Source organism: Salarias fasciatus, chromosome 12 (assembly GCF_902148845.1).
Source record: "Salarias fasciatus chromosome 12, fSalaFa1.1, whole genome shotgun sequence".
Classification (NCBI taxonomy): Eukaryota; Metazoa; Chordata; class Actinopteri; order Blenniiformes; family Blenniidae; genus Salarias; species Salarias fasciatus.
Window position 1 is genome coordinate 30,263,392 of NC_043756.1, and position 16,569 is coordinate 30,279,960.

A 16,569-nucleotide genomic window follows, 5' to 3' on the forward strand; every position below is an offset into this window, starting at 1 on the left:
ACTGTCATTAGAATTGACTAGATGCACTTTTTAAAATTACAATAAGCTTTTGTGTTTCACGGTCTGATGGAAACCCAATTAACGAAAAATAAAAAGAAAAAAGTATCTTAAGTGGAAACTTCAGCTATGAGTGATTATTAAAAAGAACAGAGAAAGTAAGGAAATGTGTGTTTAGTGTATTTCTTTGTAGCAAAAGTGCTTCTTAATAACAAAGAATGATAAAGCAGATTTGTGGAAAGAGACATGGAGCTTTGGTTCTATTGAGCACATTAAAACAGGCAGATCTCAGTTAAACAACTTCTTCTGCTTTTGATTGACTTTAATGTGTTCAGTTTAGTCAGCACTTAGACTCATTCACACACCAGTGGTACCAAAGCTGTCAATGTCAGGATATTACAACTCACAGATGGTCAATGAAAATTAGCAGCAGGCAGAGAGTTAGCTCGCCGTTAGCATTGAGCTTCAAACTGAGTTTATGTACATCTGCAAGGAAACTGGACGCCAGTGCATCTGATCCAGCATGAGTCCAAGCCACTGCTCATGTTGTTACACAGCTGGCTGCAGGTTTGGATTTAAATTTGTATGCAGATGTGTGTGTATTTTGGTGTGTTTAGAGTGCAGATATAACATATTTGTTGACAAAACAGTCTGCTTGAGCCCCGCCTTGACTTGAGGTTTCGTTATGCCAGAATCTTAAATTTCCTCAAGTGGACGGCTTGCAGCTCTGTTAGCATTAATGTGTGAGTGTGTGTGTGAATGTGTGTGTGTGTGTGTGTGTGTGTGTGTATGTGTATAAGTGAAGGGGATTAACAAGACGAAGCCCCTTTTCAGTGCTAAATGAGACAGACATCAGCTATGGAAGTACAGTTGTCTTGTAGCATCGGAGGGGAAGCATGGCTGCTCGCGCTTTGATTTCATGCTACAGTAAAACTGTTGTCTACACAGAAAATCCACGTTTCTCTTCATGCTTGTCAAACCCATGATTGTGGAGGCACATCTGTCTCCAGCTACGAAACGGTGAGGTGACTGTGGTTTATTGGAAATGAATCTGCCTGATCCATATGGTGCACTGATGCTAAGATAATTCACCAATAGAATTATTCATTCATTCAGTCACAGTAGTTTTTGCTTTATGAAGCGCTTTTGACTTCAATGAAATATGACTCAAGGACATAAAAAGCCTGGATTTAACTCCCCCAAACCCGGGTATCAGGATTAGAAGTTTATTTTGAGCCAGGTTTAATGCTGCTACTTTAATTTTCTAAACCTAAAGACCCAGAGATAAATCTTTAAGAACAAAATGAACAGTTAAAACTTCACAAACCACATCTGTTACAGACTTCCTGTTCATTCAGTTCAAATGAATTTTGTCATCTGGCTGCGTGATAGAGAGAAGGAATACAGCAAACATCTTAAGCTCAGTAAAGTAACACTTTTCTCCTGGTTTCATAGGTATTTAATACAGGAGCGTTTTTCACAGCCGACCTTGAAAACCTTTTTTCTGTATTCAGATATGGTGGAGTAAAACTTCTCGGTTTCGGTGTTCAAACAGCTTCAGTTGGGGATCACTGGCCTTGATGTTACTTCAGTCAAACTGCTACTCTCAGCTCAGTGAAAAGACCAAGTCAAATCGCTTATTTCCTTCTTTCTTATACCGCTCAAAAGAGGTCAAACATCCATTATTTCCAGAAATATTCTCCTTTCACATTCTGCTGGGGCTGATCCAGCTTGAACAAAGCATTTTGTTTGTTGTCAGCTGCAAATAAACCTGACTGAATCCACAGATTCTCACTTTGTCTTGATTAAAATCACGGAGGCATTTGCAGAAAAGTGGGACTCACTCCTTCTCTCTTGTCTCTCTCCAGCGCTCCGTGCATGAACTCCATGGAAACCTCCTCGTTCTCGGCCAGCCAGGCCAGGACGAACTGCAGGAACCACCTGCAGCATCACCAAGAAAACACACACACGCACGCACGCACGCACACACACCACCTCCACCTCAATAAGATCAATAATTGGGATTATACTTGAACTGTAGTGTCGGGACGTGAGTGTGCGTCCTACGCGGGGTAGTCGGGCACGGCGTCTGCGAAGGCGGGCAGCTCCTTCACGTACTCGTTGTAAAGCCACTTGACCTTAAAGTGCAGGTTCATGTAGTCGGCGGTCTTGCAGAGTCGGTGCTTCTCGTGTTCTGTTAAAGAGGAGAAAAGTCAGGTTTTGTGTGAGAAGCAGCTTTAAAATATCTCTCACTTTGTTTCAGCATGAAACGATTCTGTGTCTCTGCTCGCTTCAGACTGATGCAGATATAATTTTTTTTTAAGCTGGTTCTGCAGAAAGTGTGCTTGAACTGAGCTCTGAGACTAAATACGTGTTGATCTGTAGAGTATTTGTAAGTATCTCTCAATTCTAAATATTTGATTTTTTAAATGAGTCAAACAAAAAGACTGAGTTACTGAATTCCGAAGTTAGGTTGTGAATCGTCTTTGTGCAACGTTACCAAAACAAGCAGCAAACGAAGTAAAACACCCAACAGTTCCAAAGATATCCAACAACTATGGACTTATTGCTCGATGGGGAATTAATGTGGTTTCAATCCAAATGTTGTCTGTGGATGTTTTCATGTTGGTTTTATTAAAAATAAAAATGGTTTGAACTCGGCCCTGCGCAGCTCATCAGGAACAGACAGGACAACAGCTCAACCACTATCATCGGTTTATTTTTATTTTACGATAAAAAAAAACTGATGTTTAAACATGTAAACCTGCTAATCCAGCATAGCTGTTCTAACATTATTCTGACATTTTAACATTTTTGACACTGATCACGTCATAATCCGAGTTTTTAAAATGCCCTCTGAAAAATGGCATTAACTCACTTCAGATCTGCATGGACCTGCTTCTGCAGGACCGTTTCACACCTGGCAGTTTGTCCCCCACCAGAAAAGACAAAGACTCATAGATTTCCGGGTAAAAACGTCATCAAACTTCAGGCACCATCAACAGCAACAAAATTACACCAAATACTGGAAGTAAACGGATGGTACAATTATAAAAACATTTGCAAACTCACATTAATATTTCATTTCAATCAGTAATTGTTAAAATTTAAACCCCTGATTTGACTGAATTTGACTTTTCGCAGAAAGTCGACACCAATGGTGTCCGAGCTTTTTCATCTGAAGACAACATACAGAAAACTGAAATTATCTGAAAACGTTCTGCACCCAGTTACATTGTCAACCTTTTAAGTTTTTCCACTATGATTCACCCACATTTCCTCAGATTAACATCATTTTGTTAAAACAAACAGTAAAGTAAATTACAGTAAAGTCCATTTGCCATTTCAAATATTTTAAGACTTTAATATGGGAATGTTAGCCTTGGCTAAGATACGAAACAGAGCTATAAACTACACACACACACACACACACACACACACACACACACACACACACACACACACACACACACACACTGTCTTACCGGCATAAAAATCAATTCTGCGGATGCGAAATGTTTTGGGAGCTGAGATGCAACACAAACAATGAGAAATCAGACAAGAGCAGAAGACATGATGCAATGAGAGAAATGAGAGAAGCTTCATGGAAGAAGAAATCAAAGCAGGGTTGGAAGGCGGGCTATATGAAGAAACACGATATCGGGAGTTTAAGGGCTTCACGGGTTCCAAATCTGATTTAATCTACAAGAATATCTATTAATTCTAATATGTTTGGAGGAAACCTTTCTACGAAACTGAAAGTGTTTCACACACCAGGCAAAAAGTCGGAAATGAAAATGTGAAAAGTGCAAAGAAGGTTAAACGTCAAAATAAACTGAACTGTCACACAGGGATCGATATCTTGAGAAATACCAGAAATAGAGAGTGAAAAGAATTCAAACTGTCAATAGACTAAAGTCAAATGCCAATAGGAGAGTTGAAAATGTCAGGACCGAGGCCAAAGTGTAGGCAAAGAAGTTAAACTGCCAGGAAAAAAGACAAATGCTAAATGAAAATATTATCATTAAAGTCAAAACACAACTTTAAGGAAAATAAAGTTGTATCTTTGGATTAAGTGGCCTTAAAAAAATGTTATTCCGGTAAGCACCCGGTATAACACATTATAAGTAGTTATAAACACTCATACATGATCACAATGCTTTATAACCCACTATACAGCATAGGGTCAGGGTCAGGGTCAGGGTCAGGGTCAGGGTTAGGGTCAGGGTTAGGTCCTGGCATTGTGATCATCTATGAATGTTTATAACTGCAGCTACACGTGTTATAATGGCATTATGATGCTTTATAAATGTACTTATAATGTGTTCTACAGGGGGGCTTCAAATAAAGTGTTAGTTATTCCCAACATTTCCTGATGTGGTAACATTTCAGCACGATACACAATAAATCAGCCACACTTAATCTGATGTCCTTTAATAAACCTAATCCACTGCAGTAAAGCTTATAATTAATGAAGCTTCAAAGCTTAAGTTTCTACAGTCTCTCAGGTGAATACCAAGACAATCAAATGTTCTCCCTATAAATCGTTTGGCCTCAGAAAAAGCTACAATCTATAATCCCAATCAGCCAGAACATCACAGTGAAGCCCACCGCTGATGGACACGTCGCTCCAGTGAAAACACAAAGCAGCGACGGTGAGTTTTGCAGGTCTGACTGGTGTCCCATCACGAGTGTCCTGGACCTCAAGTTGGAAAACACTGCTGGAAATTCCCTCTGATTCGCTGTGAATGGGTTGTCTAAAACCTTCACTGTCAAATATCCAAATCAGCCGAAAGCTTCAATTTAACATCAGATTACTAGTTTCAATTTTCAATTACAATTTCACTGAGATCATTCATGGTGTCTCAGGTCGTTTAATTACAACATTAAACAAAGATAGATAAGGTGGAAAAAAACTCACAAAAAAAACCAAACAGCAATTATGTATTTATCAGCCAAAAATAAACCAAATCCTCCAAAATGTTTGATAATATACATTATGGGGTTTTAGTAAAATTAATACTTTCAAATTTCAACATTTTTGATTTATAGCACATCATGATTAAACAGTGTTAATGGATATAATATCCTGACTTGCTGCTCACAACGTACACAATATGGATGATAAAGAACAGATTTATGCTGAAAATAACCCAAACACCAGATGCAAAACTGTTTTTACTGGATGATCGGTACTGTATATCAAATGATACATGTCAAGTGTTTAAGAGTAGAATGACATCTTTCCTCTGAACATTTTGTCTGGTGTCTTTCAGCACTTATAAAGCTTTCTTTGAATCCACAGAGCACAAAATGTGACATTTCTTGGACTGTTTTATTTATTTTTTTCCTTTCATAAAGGAGAAACTTCGACAGCCTTTGATTTATCTGCCCAGTTTAGTCCGATTAGATCGTCCTGTTATTCTACAAAATGTCTCAGAGGCTGTTGGACTGTATTTGTGACTCTACCGTCGACAGCTGCCACATGACTGTCTCTTCTGTATTTCGCATAAATGACAATAACATTGACGTTTTAACTGTAGCTTCCATTTGTTTTCGTGCATAAAAAAATGGTTTTTTTTTAGATACGTGCATAAAAAACTACAATAGCTTCTCCAATTGCCTTTTTTAAGTGGTTATTTCTGAAAATGTGCCGTTAACCCGGTTAAAAGATCCTGCAGCCTTCTCCCTCCCAGTGCAGCTCTGACGCGACTTCACCAGCAGTAATGAAGCCGGTTTTCATGGCTGCTTCACTCCTCTCATTGTAATTCAGACAGAATCAGCTTTCATTAGGCGTCCGAGGCGGCGGATCGGCACGACGTTTCCGTTCAAAACCTCACCGTTGTTCCAGCGGTAGTGATCGATTTTATCCAGAACTGACAGAGAGGAGAGCAGGCGGAGGCGGGAGGAAGAGAAGATGATGTGAAAACATCCCAGCAGTAATTGATTGAAAGCTCTGGATGGTCTGAGTTCAGTCTTTCAAGCACACGCACACGCACGCGCACGCACACGCGCACAGAGTCTTACCCTCCAGGGCATATTTCATGTCCTGAGCGAAGAGCAGCCACATGACCTCCGCACTGACTTTACCCACATTCAGCTCCTGAGGGAATCTGAGGGCAGAGAGAAGTCGCAGGCAGGAAGTGTTAGTTCTGCCGTCTTGCTGTGGGAGGCAGTTTATTTATTTATTTATTTATTTTTTTAAACAGCCTAATGTCATTTCTCTGGGAACGATGTTTCCACAAATTGTCTAAATACATCCTGTTTTTTAGTGTGTAACTCCTCATGAATCTGTCTGAAAACCAAAACGTTACATCAGAAACAGACGGGCTGATGCAGAATAACATGCTGTGACTGGAGAACGCGCGTGGAGAAACAAGCTGAAGACAAAAAAATTGGGATTTGGTGGATGTAGGATTGGAATTTTTTCCTTGGGCGTGAAAGCTTAGCTTGTTTGCACGTCGTCAACATGACTGTCAGTTGGCTCGAGTTCAGATAATTGTGTAGAACAGTCACATTTCTGTTTTTAAGCATTGTATAGACACATGGGCTCCTGCAAATGGAAAAAAATCTGTTCAAGAAATAAAACAACAGCAGCCCCATCAACAGGCTGACAAAAGTACTGTTTCATGATTTAAATGTGATTTAACGTCATCAGTATTAAATACTGCGTCAGTAGTGAAGCTGGGTTGTATCAGTGTCAGCAAAATTTGGTTTTAAAATCATCAAAACCTCAGATATCATCATCATCATTTCAACACGAGAAGCCGGTTAAAGGAAATGGAGACGTGTTCACGGACTGGTTGATGATGGGTGTGTACGAGTTCTTGTCCTCCTCGATGATGGACACGATGAGCGTGATGAGTTTTGGCCAGAAGTCCAGATTCTGGATGCTTGGGCCCTGCTCCTCCGGCTGGCCCTCCTCTTTCTTCTCCTCCTCCTCCTCCTCTTCCTCCCCCTCCTCCTCATCCTCTTCTTCGTCCTCTCCTTCTTTATCCTCTTCTTCCTCGCCCTCAGCCTTTTCCTTCTTTTTCTTCTTCTTTTTCTTCTCGGGTTCAGGCTGCAAGAGGAGAAAAATTTAAAACGGACTAAATGAGTTTAAGTTTAATACATTACACATTCAATATTTTATTGTTATTATTACTAAGTCACTAATCTCAATGTGACACAATCCTGCACACTCAATCAAGCACTGAAGTCAACGCTCCTTCATCAACATGGAAATTATTTTTAATTCATTCCCAAACTAAAAGGGTTGACTTTGGAAATACGACAGAAACTCAAAATAATTAACGTCACAGTTAGGACTGGATCCGCACTGTATTGATGGAGTTTTAATGAACAGTTGGTTCGTTTTAGAAACTGGTTCCATTAAATATTCATTCTCAGTAAGTTTTTCCAATTTAACAATTCAGAAATGTAAAAAAAATCTCACATAGATTATGTTCATCATTATTCAAAAACAGATCGATAACACATCAGGATAAAGCAACATGACTGTGACAAGCTCTTGCAATTTGTCCAGGTTTTAATCCACACATCCAACAACAGTAAGAATAAAACGCCCATTCCAGAAAATGTCTTGTATAAATAAAAAAAAAAAAAAAAAAAAAAAAAAAATCAGGACAGAAATGAAGCAACAGCTAAACAAAAATTTCTTCCAGTTAAAGTGTTCAGTCAAAGCCTCAAACTGTGCTGCGCAGAACGACGTGTGTGAAGGACATTTCAAAGACGCTGGCAGCGTCTCCTCTGTCTTCGAGACTCACCGGCTGGACGGCGGGCTGAAACTGGCGGTTGAAGAGCTCCAGACAGTTGTTGAAGATGTACTCATAGGTGGAGTTCAGACAGGCCTTCACGCAGTCCCGCACCACGTTGGCCGCCCGGGGAGGACTCTGCAGCTCCAGAACCTGAACGCGAGCAGACGGCGGGGGGTGAAGACACCGCTGTGTGAAAATGTCTTGGTAGGTAACATCACAAAAGGAACGCACTCACACAGGTAAATAAATCAGTACTTTGCTCCAGTTCTTTCTTTCAGTTCTGCAGAGTCCAATCAATCTCACTCTAATAGACGTGAATTTATCACAAGTCAACAACGATTCACAACGCAGACCAGTGGTGGTTCTCACCGCAGGGACAATAGAGCTTATATCACACATTTATCATCAGTGTGACGCCAGCGTTTCCAACATGAACATCACAAAAGAACCGACTGGACTGCAGCCAAGCACGTTTTAGTGAAAATATGCTTTCATGCATCGAGGCTCTGCATGTCAACATATCTATCCAAGAACATGAAATTTAACTTCATTAGACTGAGTTGACGAGGCACAACAATGTTCATTTCACTATTTCAACATGGCTTCTTACCTGGTTATAAGAGGTCCGAAGAAAAAATGACTAAATATTATAAACTGCATTTTGGGTGTTTCTTTATACAAAAGCAGTGTTCAAAGCCACTCAGTAAGTGAGTCCCTGCTACCAGTCTACACCGAGGAAGGCGTCCCCTGGTATTTCTAAAGTCTTCTCTGTATTTTGTGACACTGAACCATCTGTGTTGGTCCTTTGGTAATCATGAGCTACTACCAAAGCTATTATTTTAAAGGCAACCTGTGACTTTATAACACACTATTTACAACTTGGCTGTTAGGCAGCAGACGTTTCAGTTCTGAGCACTTCAATAGGAGTTACTTTGGCTTTTCTGAAGCACAGCTGTGAGTTAAACACACTTGACTCTTAAAGGGAGAGAAAATGGTACAGAAACAAAACAATGATCAGACTGTGTCAGCTTGACTTGGTCACAAGTCCTGAGTTGATTCAGTTGATTCAGACATGCACGATATTCGGTCCATGTAAAACATTTAATCATTGTCTAACCAATTAAATCACACAATTTTAAATGTCATCTCACCACAAAATATTGTCTCAAAAACTCAATTGTACGACTGTTTGATTATCAGGACTTGCTATATCTACCTTCATCCTGAAGAAAGTGATGCTGGTGAGAAGATCCACGGTCGATTTAAGGTCACTGAGGCGAGCCTTGTCGCTGGCTGGGAAGTTATTCTGCAAATAGATGCATGCACATGCTTGGTAAATAACACAGTTTCTCATGTTTCTTCAGACAGCAAAGCGGGTGTGACTGTTTGGATTACAATCTCTGTCTCGTGGATGATTTCTTGAATCAGCCATGGAGGCTGTTTGCATTATGCTCATCATATCCAGCTCATAATTTACTCAGGGTTTAATTTACAGGTGAACAATGAGGAGAAAGTCACACAGTGAGCAGAGAATGAACAAGAAAAATCTGAACAATACATAGTAGCTCCAAAGAGTGTTTGTGAAAAACACCTGGGAATGAGAAAATATGTGTAAAAGACCAAGACGTTCAGTTTATAACAGATGGTTGTTAAATGAACAGTCCCTGCTGCCTTTTATTGAAAGCTTGGGTTTTTTGGGGGGTAAAAGTATCTCACCGGGGCTTTTCATCCATCTGAAAGTGAAGTGAAGCAGAGAGACTCACCCTGTACATGGACAGGTCGATGCGCAGGGAGTTGTGCAGCTGATCCAGGAGCTTCACGAAACGATCCCTCTGTTGATGCAAAGCAATGACATTTCACTCAAGGCCTTTCCAGGCGAAGATGCAAAAAGATGAATTCTGAACACCGAAGTGTGTCTGAATGTCTCATCGCAATGCAACCATAACTAAAGCCCTGGTAAAGCCACGTTTTCAAGTGAAAACGACAAAAGCTTCCGTTTGAGTGTACGTTTACATGACAGCGGTGCTGAAAGACACTGAAAATGCACCATGTAAAAAAAAAAAAAACGGCTCCCAAGTTGGAACTTGTCGTGTCAAGAACGTGTCAAACTTTCAATAAAACGGTGCAGAAATAACACTAATCCTACTTCATCTTCCCCTTTTACGTTTCAAACAGAAAGTGCACCATTCACCAGTGTTGGCTGGATGTATATATACTGCAGCTTGAAAATCTTCGGCCGTAACATATGAGGAAATCAATCAATTAATCAAGGCAATAAACCTAGATACTAATCAAGTATGTAAATGATAATGCATGATTATAATTTGCTTTGCAAATGTGCGCAGGGGAAGGGAAAGCAATCACCAGATGAAGCACCCACCGAGAATAAATTACATACATGTGGTTATCATCGGATGATAATAAGTGGACAGGAACGATGGAACGTGGACGAAAAAAGGACAGTGAAGGTGGTTTTTTATCAGCTGAACACCAAGCGCTGATGTATAGTTTAGGAACAACATGGCAGATGGCATCGTCGAGCCTTTTTAATGGAGTCATTCAGGAGAAGGCAACACAAATATAGAGCGAGCAGACTACATTTGGAACATTTCTGGTCCTCTGAGGACATGTTTCAGACCAGTTTCAAAGACAAATATGTTCAAAGACATTAACCGGAACATGATGAAACATTTGCTGCTCATTTTTATACAACTGAACTGAAAATGTTCATTTATTTTTCCTGAGCACAATCCTAATGAGTCAGACGTGTGCAGACCTCAATAATCATGCCACGGCCCAGAAGCATCTGACAGACTCACTGGGTCTGTCTGAGTTACTAACGTGGTGATTCCTTTATTGACATCATGATGAAATACGAATAATTTAACCAAGACCCTGGGAAAATATTTGTGTTCTGTCACAAACTGTGTTGATTCCTGGAGCCATATCCCCCACCTATCTGTGTAAACTGGAGCGCTCCCGATCATTACGCGGCCTGAGCAGGAGACGCGCGCTGTCTGAGAGAAATGAATGCACTGCGGTGGGCAATGTGCGAAAGAATCCCAGAGAAACGGAGCTATGTGTTTGTTTTTCACAGTAAACTGGCTTCAAATGACCATACGAGTCAGGAAGAAACTCCAATACAAACACTAACACAAAATCTGAGTCTGTATAATATACTTTCTGTGACAACAAGCAAAACTATACAAACATGAGCTTCATCATTGTTCAGAAGAAGACGATTTCTCTTATAAAGCATGGCTGCGGTATCATCAAACCGTGGTGGTATTTTGGTGCTAAAGGGGCAAGTCAACAGTAAAAACACTTCGCCTGACCGGTTGAGTTTTGTCATAAAGGAGTCTTATAACGATGACATTTCCAAAACATACTGTATCCCTGAGACTGCAGAAAAACAGCCATCAAGCTGCTGACAAGGTGGGTGGAATCCATCACAAAGCACTGAGCGTGATTTCATGGAAAAATTGAGAATGTGGGATTAAAAACTGAAAGCTGGGACCACCCCACACCTCATTTAGTAACCGCAATTCCGTTAAATAATAAGGAAAACCATCATTTAATTTATTTAAATAAGAAACAAATAGCCTGAATAAGCATCCAAATTTACTTCACAATAAAACTTAAGTACTTGACTAATGGAGATATTTTAAATGAAGGGAGGATTCATGCATGCAAGTCGTCCTCATAGGGAGTTATGTTGGCTTTTACATACAGTCAATACGTCAGACAGGAAGAACCAGAGATGAAACCGCCCTGTATTCATCAGCCAATCAGATCTATCACCTGAGCTGCAGCCAGGAGAGGCATCCCCAGTGCTTTGAAAAAAAAAATTAATGAAATTATCCGCTGATTTGCTTCATGGGTTTTTGGCAGCACACATGCATTTACATGGCATGGTATTAAAACAATCTAAGGCTGGAACAAAGGGATGGAGGGAAAGCGAGCGAGAGGAGGAGAGTAGTGAGAGTCACGACGTGGCTCCCAAACCAGTTTCATTTGAGGGACAGAAAACAAGACGGAAGAAGCAAAAACGGCAGGGATTCAAACTCCACAGAAAAGTGGAAACATTTCAACTAGTTTCTCACAAAAAGGAGGAGTAAATGATTCTGAGGAAAAAATAAATGGCGTATTTTGATTGCAAAAGAGTGAAAAGGCTCATTTTGCAGCCAGCCACTAGATAGGATTTCCCCTTTATTTATATCTGAGTATGAACAGTTGCCAACAACACCAGGTGTCGCAGAACAACAGATTTCCAAATACTCATCAAACTCTACAAGAGCTTCTTAACTCTTGCTTTATTTGTGACAAACTGTGGCAGGAACAAGGCAAACAGGCTCCAAATGTTTGAGAAAGTCCACTCAGAGGCGGGGAGGTAGAGCTCTGTGAGTGATGACCGCCGAAACCAGGGAGACCAGTTTGGTTTCAAATGAGAAAAACACTCGCATGGAAAAATGATACCTGTGAACAATACAATCAATTATTATCTGATCCTCACAAGATTGTGTTCTCTTTTTGCTGTGCTCCTACGGCTCTCCAACAGCCATTAAAAACACACCACAGAGCTGGATCGCACGAGCCTTCATTATCTTCACGGTAATGAAGGAAAGCGCCACGGATCAATCCCTCCCATACCTCCACACTGCTCTAAATACAAAGGGGCGTCGCAGTTGCCATGGAAAGTAGTTACCCAGTTTATTCCACTCGTTAAACTGATTGAAGCTTCCTTTTCTCCTGCAGAAGTGATAAAACACCTCAAGTTGGTTAACAGGTAATCATCCAGCAGGAGTCTTCTCCTTTCCCCAAATTGAAAAAGCTTGAACAGAGAAAAGAGAAAAAAAAAATCTACTGGTGTGAAACCTCGATTAGAAGCACACTGACGTGACATGAACACTGGCTGGATGGTCAGAATTGATTGCAGGAACACTGTGGATTATCATGAGGAACAAGAATTCACCACTCCTGGTTGTATGCCTCACGGTTGACTCTAGACGGCTGTTAAATGGGCTCTTTTTGTAGTTTCCCTCCAAATATGAAACAAACAGGTAAAACAGAATTGTTATTTAAATCATATGAGTCTGACTGTGATGATTTAAACTATTTTTTTCCTCTGAGACTTTTTTTTAATTTGGATTTAATCATAGTTAACTTTCAAAGAGGTGACTTTGTAAAATCAACATTTTATCAGCCCAAGTGAAGGTGGAATGTGACTGCTGAACGATTCTTCAGCTCAAATGTCACATTCTTCACCCTGAACTTTGAGATAAGAGTAATTCTGAAAGCTGCTGTTGAGATAATAATCTTCTGAGTTATTGTAATTATTTAAATGAGTGAAGTCACAGTGATCTTGATATTTGATCTTCATCCACTGGAATCAGATAAGGTGGGTTTTTTCCTTTCTTTATTGCAGTAGATTGAGTAGAACTTGAGATTTCCTCAAGATGTTCAGAAAATATCAGAATAATGAGAGAAGTACAGATGGACAAGTCAAAAGCCTCCTTTGCCTGTAGGTGGGCAGAGATGCAGTAAAGGTTTGGGATTACCTTGCTTAAGGTACCGGCTCAACAAAGCACATCAATCATCAACTCAAAATGAGCATTTCTCAGTAATCTCAGCACTCTGTGCCGTCTGTGGCGGCTCTATCAGCCTGAAATTGACATATCCATCAAAAATAGTTCATGGCTTTATGCCTCTGCTGCCACCACTAGCTGAGTTCTTCAAAGACTTCATTTGAATACCAATGGCTTCAAAAGAATCTCTTCTCACTTTTCAAGACAATAGAAATATCAAAGCACCTGAACATTAGTGATCCAGAAAAACACACCGTAGTGGCTCCTTTTACATGTTACAAGACTGACTAGTCAGGTGATCGATGTGCAGCTTTGCACTGCAGCTCTGAGGCCTAAAAAGCCCCGTACACCATCTCCCCTCATTCAATTTCCCCTGTCGATCGACCCGTCTGATCTGCAGCCTGAGTATGCAGGGTTCTCCGAAAGACCCAGACCCTCAAGTGAGACGCAGCATGTCTACTGCCGAGTTGTTAACACTTTATCTTTTGAAGGCATCGAGGGAAATTCCTCTTTCTGTCTCTCTCAGAAATGAATCAATCACATTTCAAGGGGTAAGAAGTCTGTCCAGCGACACCTGTGTGTCAAAAACTTGTTGTCTGTACATCAGACTTATTTTTGTCAAGACGACTAAAAATCACCAAGGGAAATATTTTCAATTAACATGACCTGATTAGATTTGGTTGGTGTGAAAAATCAGGCAAGTCTGCATTCAACCCGCAGGCATCACTTTAATTCAATTACACATATTTTTGGCCTGTTGGGTAAAATATTTTAATTAACTCCACTCCAAATCAAAACGACCAAATATTAATTAATTAACCCTTGAAATGCCGGTTTCAATAAATGATACCACTTTTAAAATGGAAACATGCATAGAAATGTAGTGATTTTAGGGCTTGCAATTCTTTTTTTAACCCTGAAATTAGAGGTGATGTCAAGACAAAATATTGGTGGCCTGAAACACACATATCTATACGTTTCCACCGCTGAATGTTCCCACACTGTCACAGTGTCCTTCCTTAAAGCAAAGCCTCCTCATCTTTTCCCTCATTATCGTAATGAACGCCTTGTTAGAGGACCTCTCCCTCCACACCCCAGAGTTTCCACACACTGTCCTCTGCCGCTCTTACACAATTTATGCCCTCATAAAACACTTGGCATGCTCTCCGATGGACGATACCTTTCTGCTCTAATTGGGAATAAATAATACTTTAAGCCCAAACGCTTCACCTGGTAATAAAATGAAGCAGCCAGGAGAAAAACAGAAGGGACAGCGATGCTGATGGACTGGAGTCCACTGTGTTATTTCACTTTCCTGAAATGCAAACTACAGATTTATAAAAGCCAGCCTTCCAGTTTTTGGTTCCTTGTACTCTGAACAGGTCAAAAATACATTGTGTCTCAGTCAGAAAGGACATTCAGAAAAGTTATCGTTGAGAGTTTGGTTATGATCCAATCACAGGACTGAAAATCTGATGAAACTGAATCGGTTTCCACACCAAAGTTTGTTTCTCCCTGGAGGAGCAGGTGCAGCTTCGCCACAAGCCAATAAAAGGTTCCTGAAACAAGCTGTTGCAGACACATCACTTTAGATCATCTTGTGAGGAAACAGCTTCTGTTGGTTTGGTGTTGCTCAAAGCGGGAAACACTAAGCCAAGAGCCAAACAGTGTCGACAAAGAGAAGATCTCCAAATGTTTAATGAGAAAACAACCTTTATCATGAAAAAAACATCAATTTAGTATTTTTGTTTTAGAAAGTTATTGCAACATTTGAAATACACCAGTTCGGACAGAAAAAAGAAAAAAGTACAGAAAACTATATGTAGTTGGCTTGTAGGGCTAGAAGTCATGACACTTTGGGGGTGAACATTGTCACTATTTACCATGCAGAAGAACTATTTTCCTGTTTCTCATTGGAAGAGTCACAGAGTTCATAATAACCACCAAAAAGACTACAGCAGGGACTTTTGATGAAAGTGGCACTTCAAAGTGTTCACTACAACTTTCACTTCTGTCATTACTCTGCCCCCCCCCCCCCCCCCCCCCCCCCAGAAGAAAAAAAAAAACCATGGTTAAAATGTTTTACGTTCACCTGGATGAACCTCATCAATATAAAAACCACTACAAAACTTTCAGTCCACTTACAGTAATTAACTTTTAAAGAACTTGAGCTCCTCAAGGTTTCTGGATGAAAGCAAAACTGTGACTTGCCAAATGACACATTCACAGCAGCCTCCTCTGGACTTTATGTGGATAACAACCTGGAAGACCTCAGATGATTTCTCTTTTTTGCAAAAATCCTCAAAGTAACCAATGTCCAGGAGAAAGCCTGGGATCTAAGACAGTATGCAAAAGGCTAATGAGCAGAAGACTGTTCTGGATGAATATATGTAGGAGGCTCTTCAGGGCCAGAAACATGCCTCTGCACCTGCTCGGCACAGTGAGAGGCGGCGTTTTAACTGTCAGCGAAAGGCATGATTACAGAGATGAGTTACGGAGGGCAGGTAAGCCGGCAAAACAGATCAATACCATGGCCTTTCCCACAGACGGCCGCTGGGCAGGGCAAGACGAGACGGAGACAGAAGCCAGCGGGAATCCAAAGACTGAAGGCAGCTCGGACAAATTGGAAAAACAAAAACCACCTCACTGCCATGACAACGGTGCAGTGAAATTGGCTTGACTGAACAGTAAAAGACGAAAGAGCAACAAAGTACCCCGGAAATAAGAGTCAGGGGAGAGAAATACTGCCACCACTGAGGCTGCAGCTGACATTATTGTCTGTGCAAAGTTGAGTGAATGAAGGAAACCACTAAAGGACGTTCCAGAATGCCTTTAAACCGACCCCGTCAAGGATTTACGTATTTTCTCTTCATGATGAAATGGTGGGTATTCACATTAAAAGTAGCTGAAACATCGAATAATGTTGCTAAACTGCATGTTTATTGTCTTTCATGGATGAAAAGAAGGTATTTTTTTAAAAGATTTTCTTCCAGCACAGAGAGACTGGTGTCAAATTACACTTCATTACCATGTATAAAGTGACCCTGATATGCAGGTTAAAGCGATACTTCAACATTTTGGCAAATTGGCCCATTTAGTGCAATTCCTTAGTCATTTCGAACAGTGTACTTACTGTTTTTTGTGAGGGCGAGCTGTTGTTTATTCTGTGGTGAGTCGAGGAGAGCTTCGCGGCGGACATAATGGAAGTGGATGGTATTTTTGCTTCCCCT

The 16,569-nt window shown here is 40.6% G+C and overlaps 1 protein-coding gene across 2 annotated transcripts in view; it reads right to left on the reverse strand.

The window, feature by feature from the left end:
* Positions 1-16,569, reverse strand: part of LOC115397842 (protein unc-13 homolog B-like) — a 169,046-nt gene that overhangs the window by 31,502 nt on the left and 120,975 nt on the right. The window contains exons 23-31 of one of the 2 annotated variants that reach the window (XM_030104322.1): positions 9,518-9,586; positions 8,971-9,060; positions 7,764-7,904; positions 6,798-7,057; positions 6,025-6,110; positions 5,838-5,873; positions 3,483-3,524; positions 2,065-2,191; positions 1,842-1,938 (exon numbers count right to left, since the gene is read on the reverse strand). In XM_030104322.1, the coding sequence (XP_029960182.1) occupies positions 1,842-1,938; positions 2,065-2,191; positions 3,483-3,524; positions 5,838-5,873; positions 6,025-6,110; positions 6,798-7,057; positions 7,764-7,904; positions 8,971-9,060; positions 9,518-9,586 (948 nt within the window). The remainder of the gene's footprint in view (positions 1-1,841; positions 1,939-2,064; positions 2,192-3,482; positions 3,525-5,837; positions 5,874-6,024; positions 6,111-6,797; positions 7,058-7,763; positions 7,905-8,970; positions 9,061-9,517; positions 9,587-16,569) is intronic. The other variant, XM_030104323.1, reaches the window with a different exon arrangement.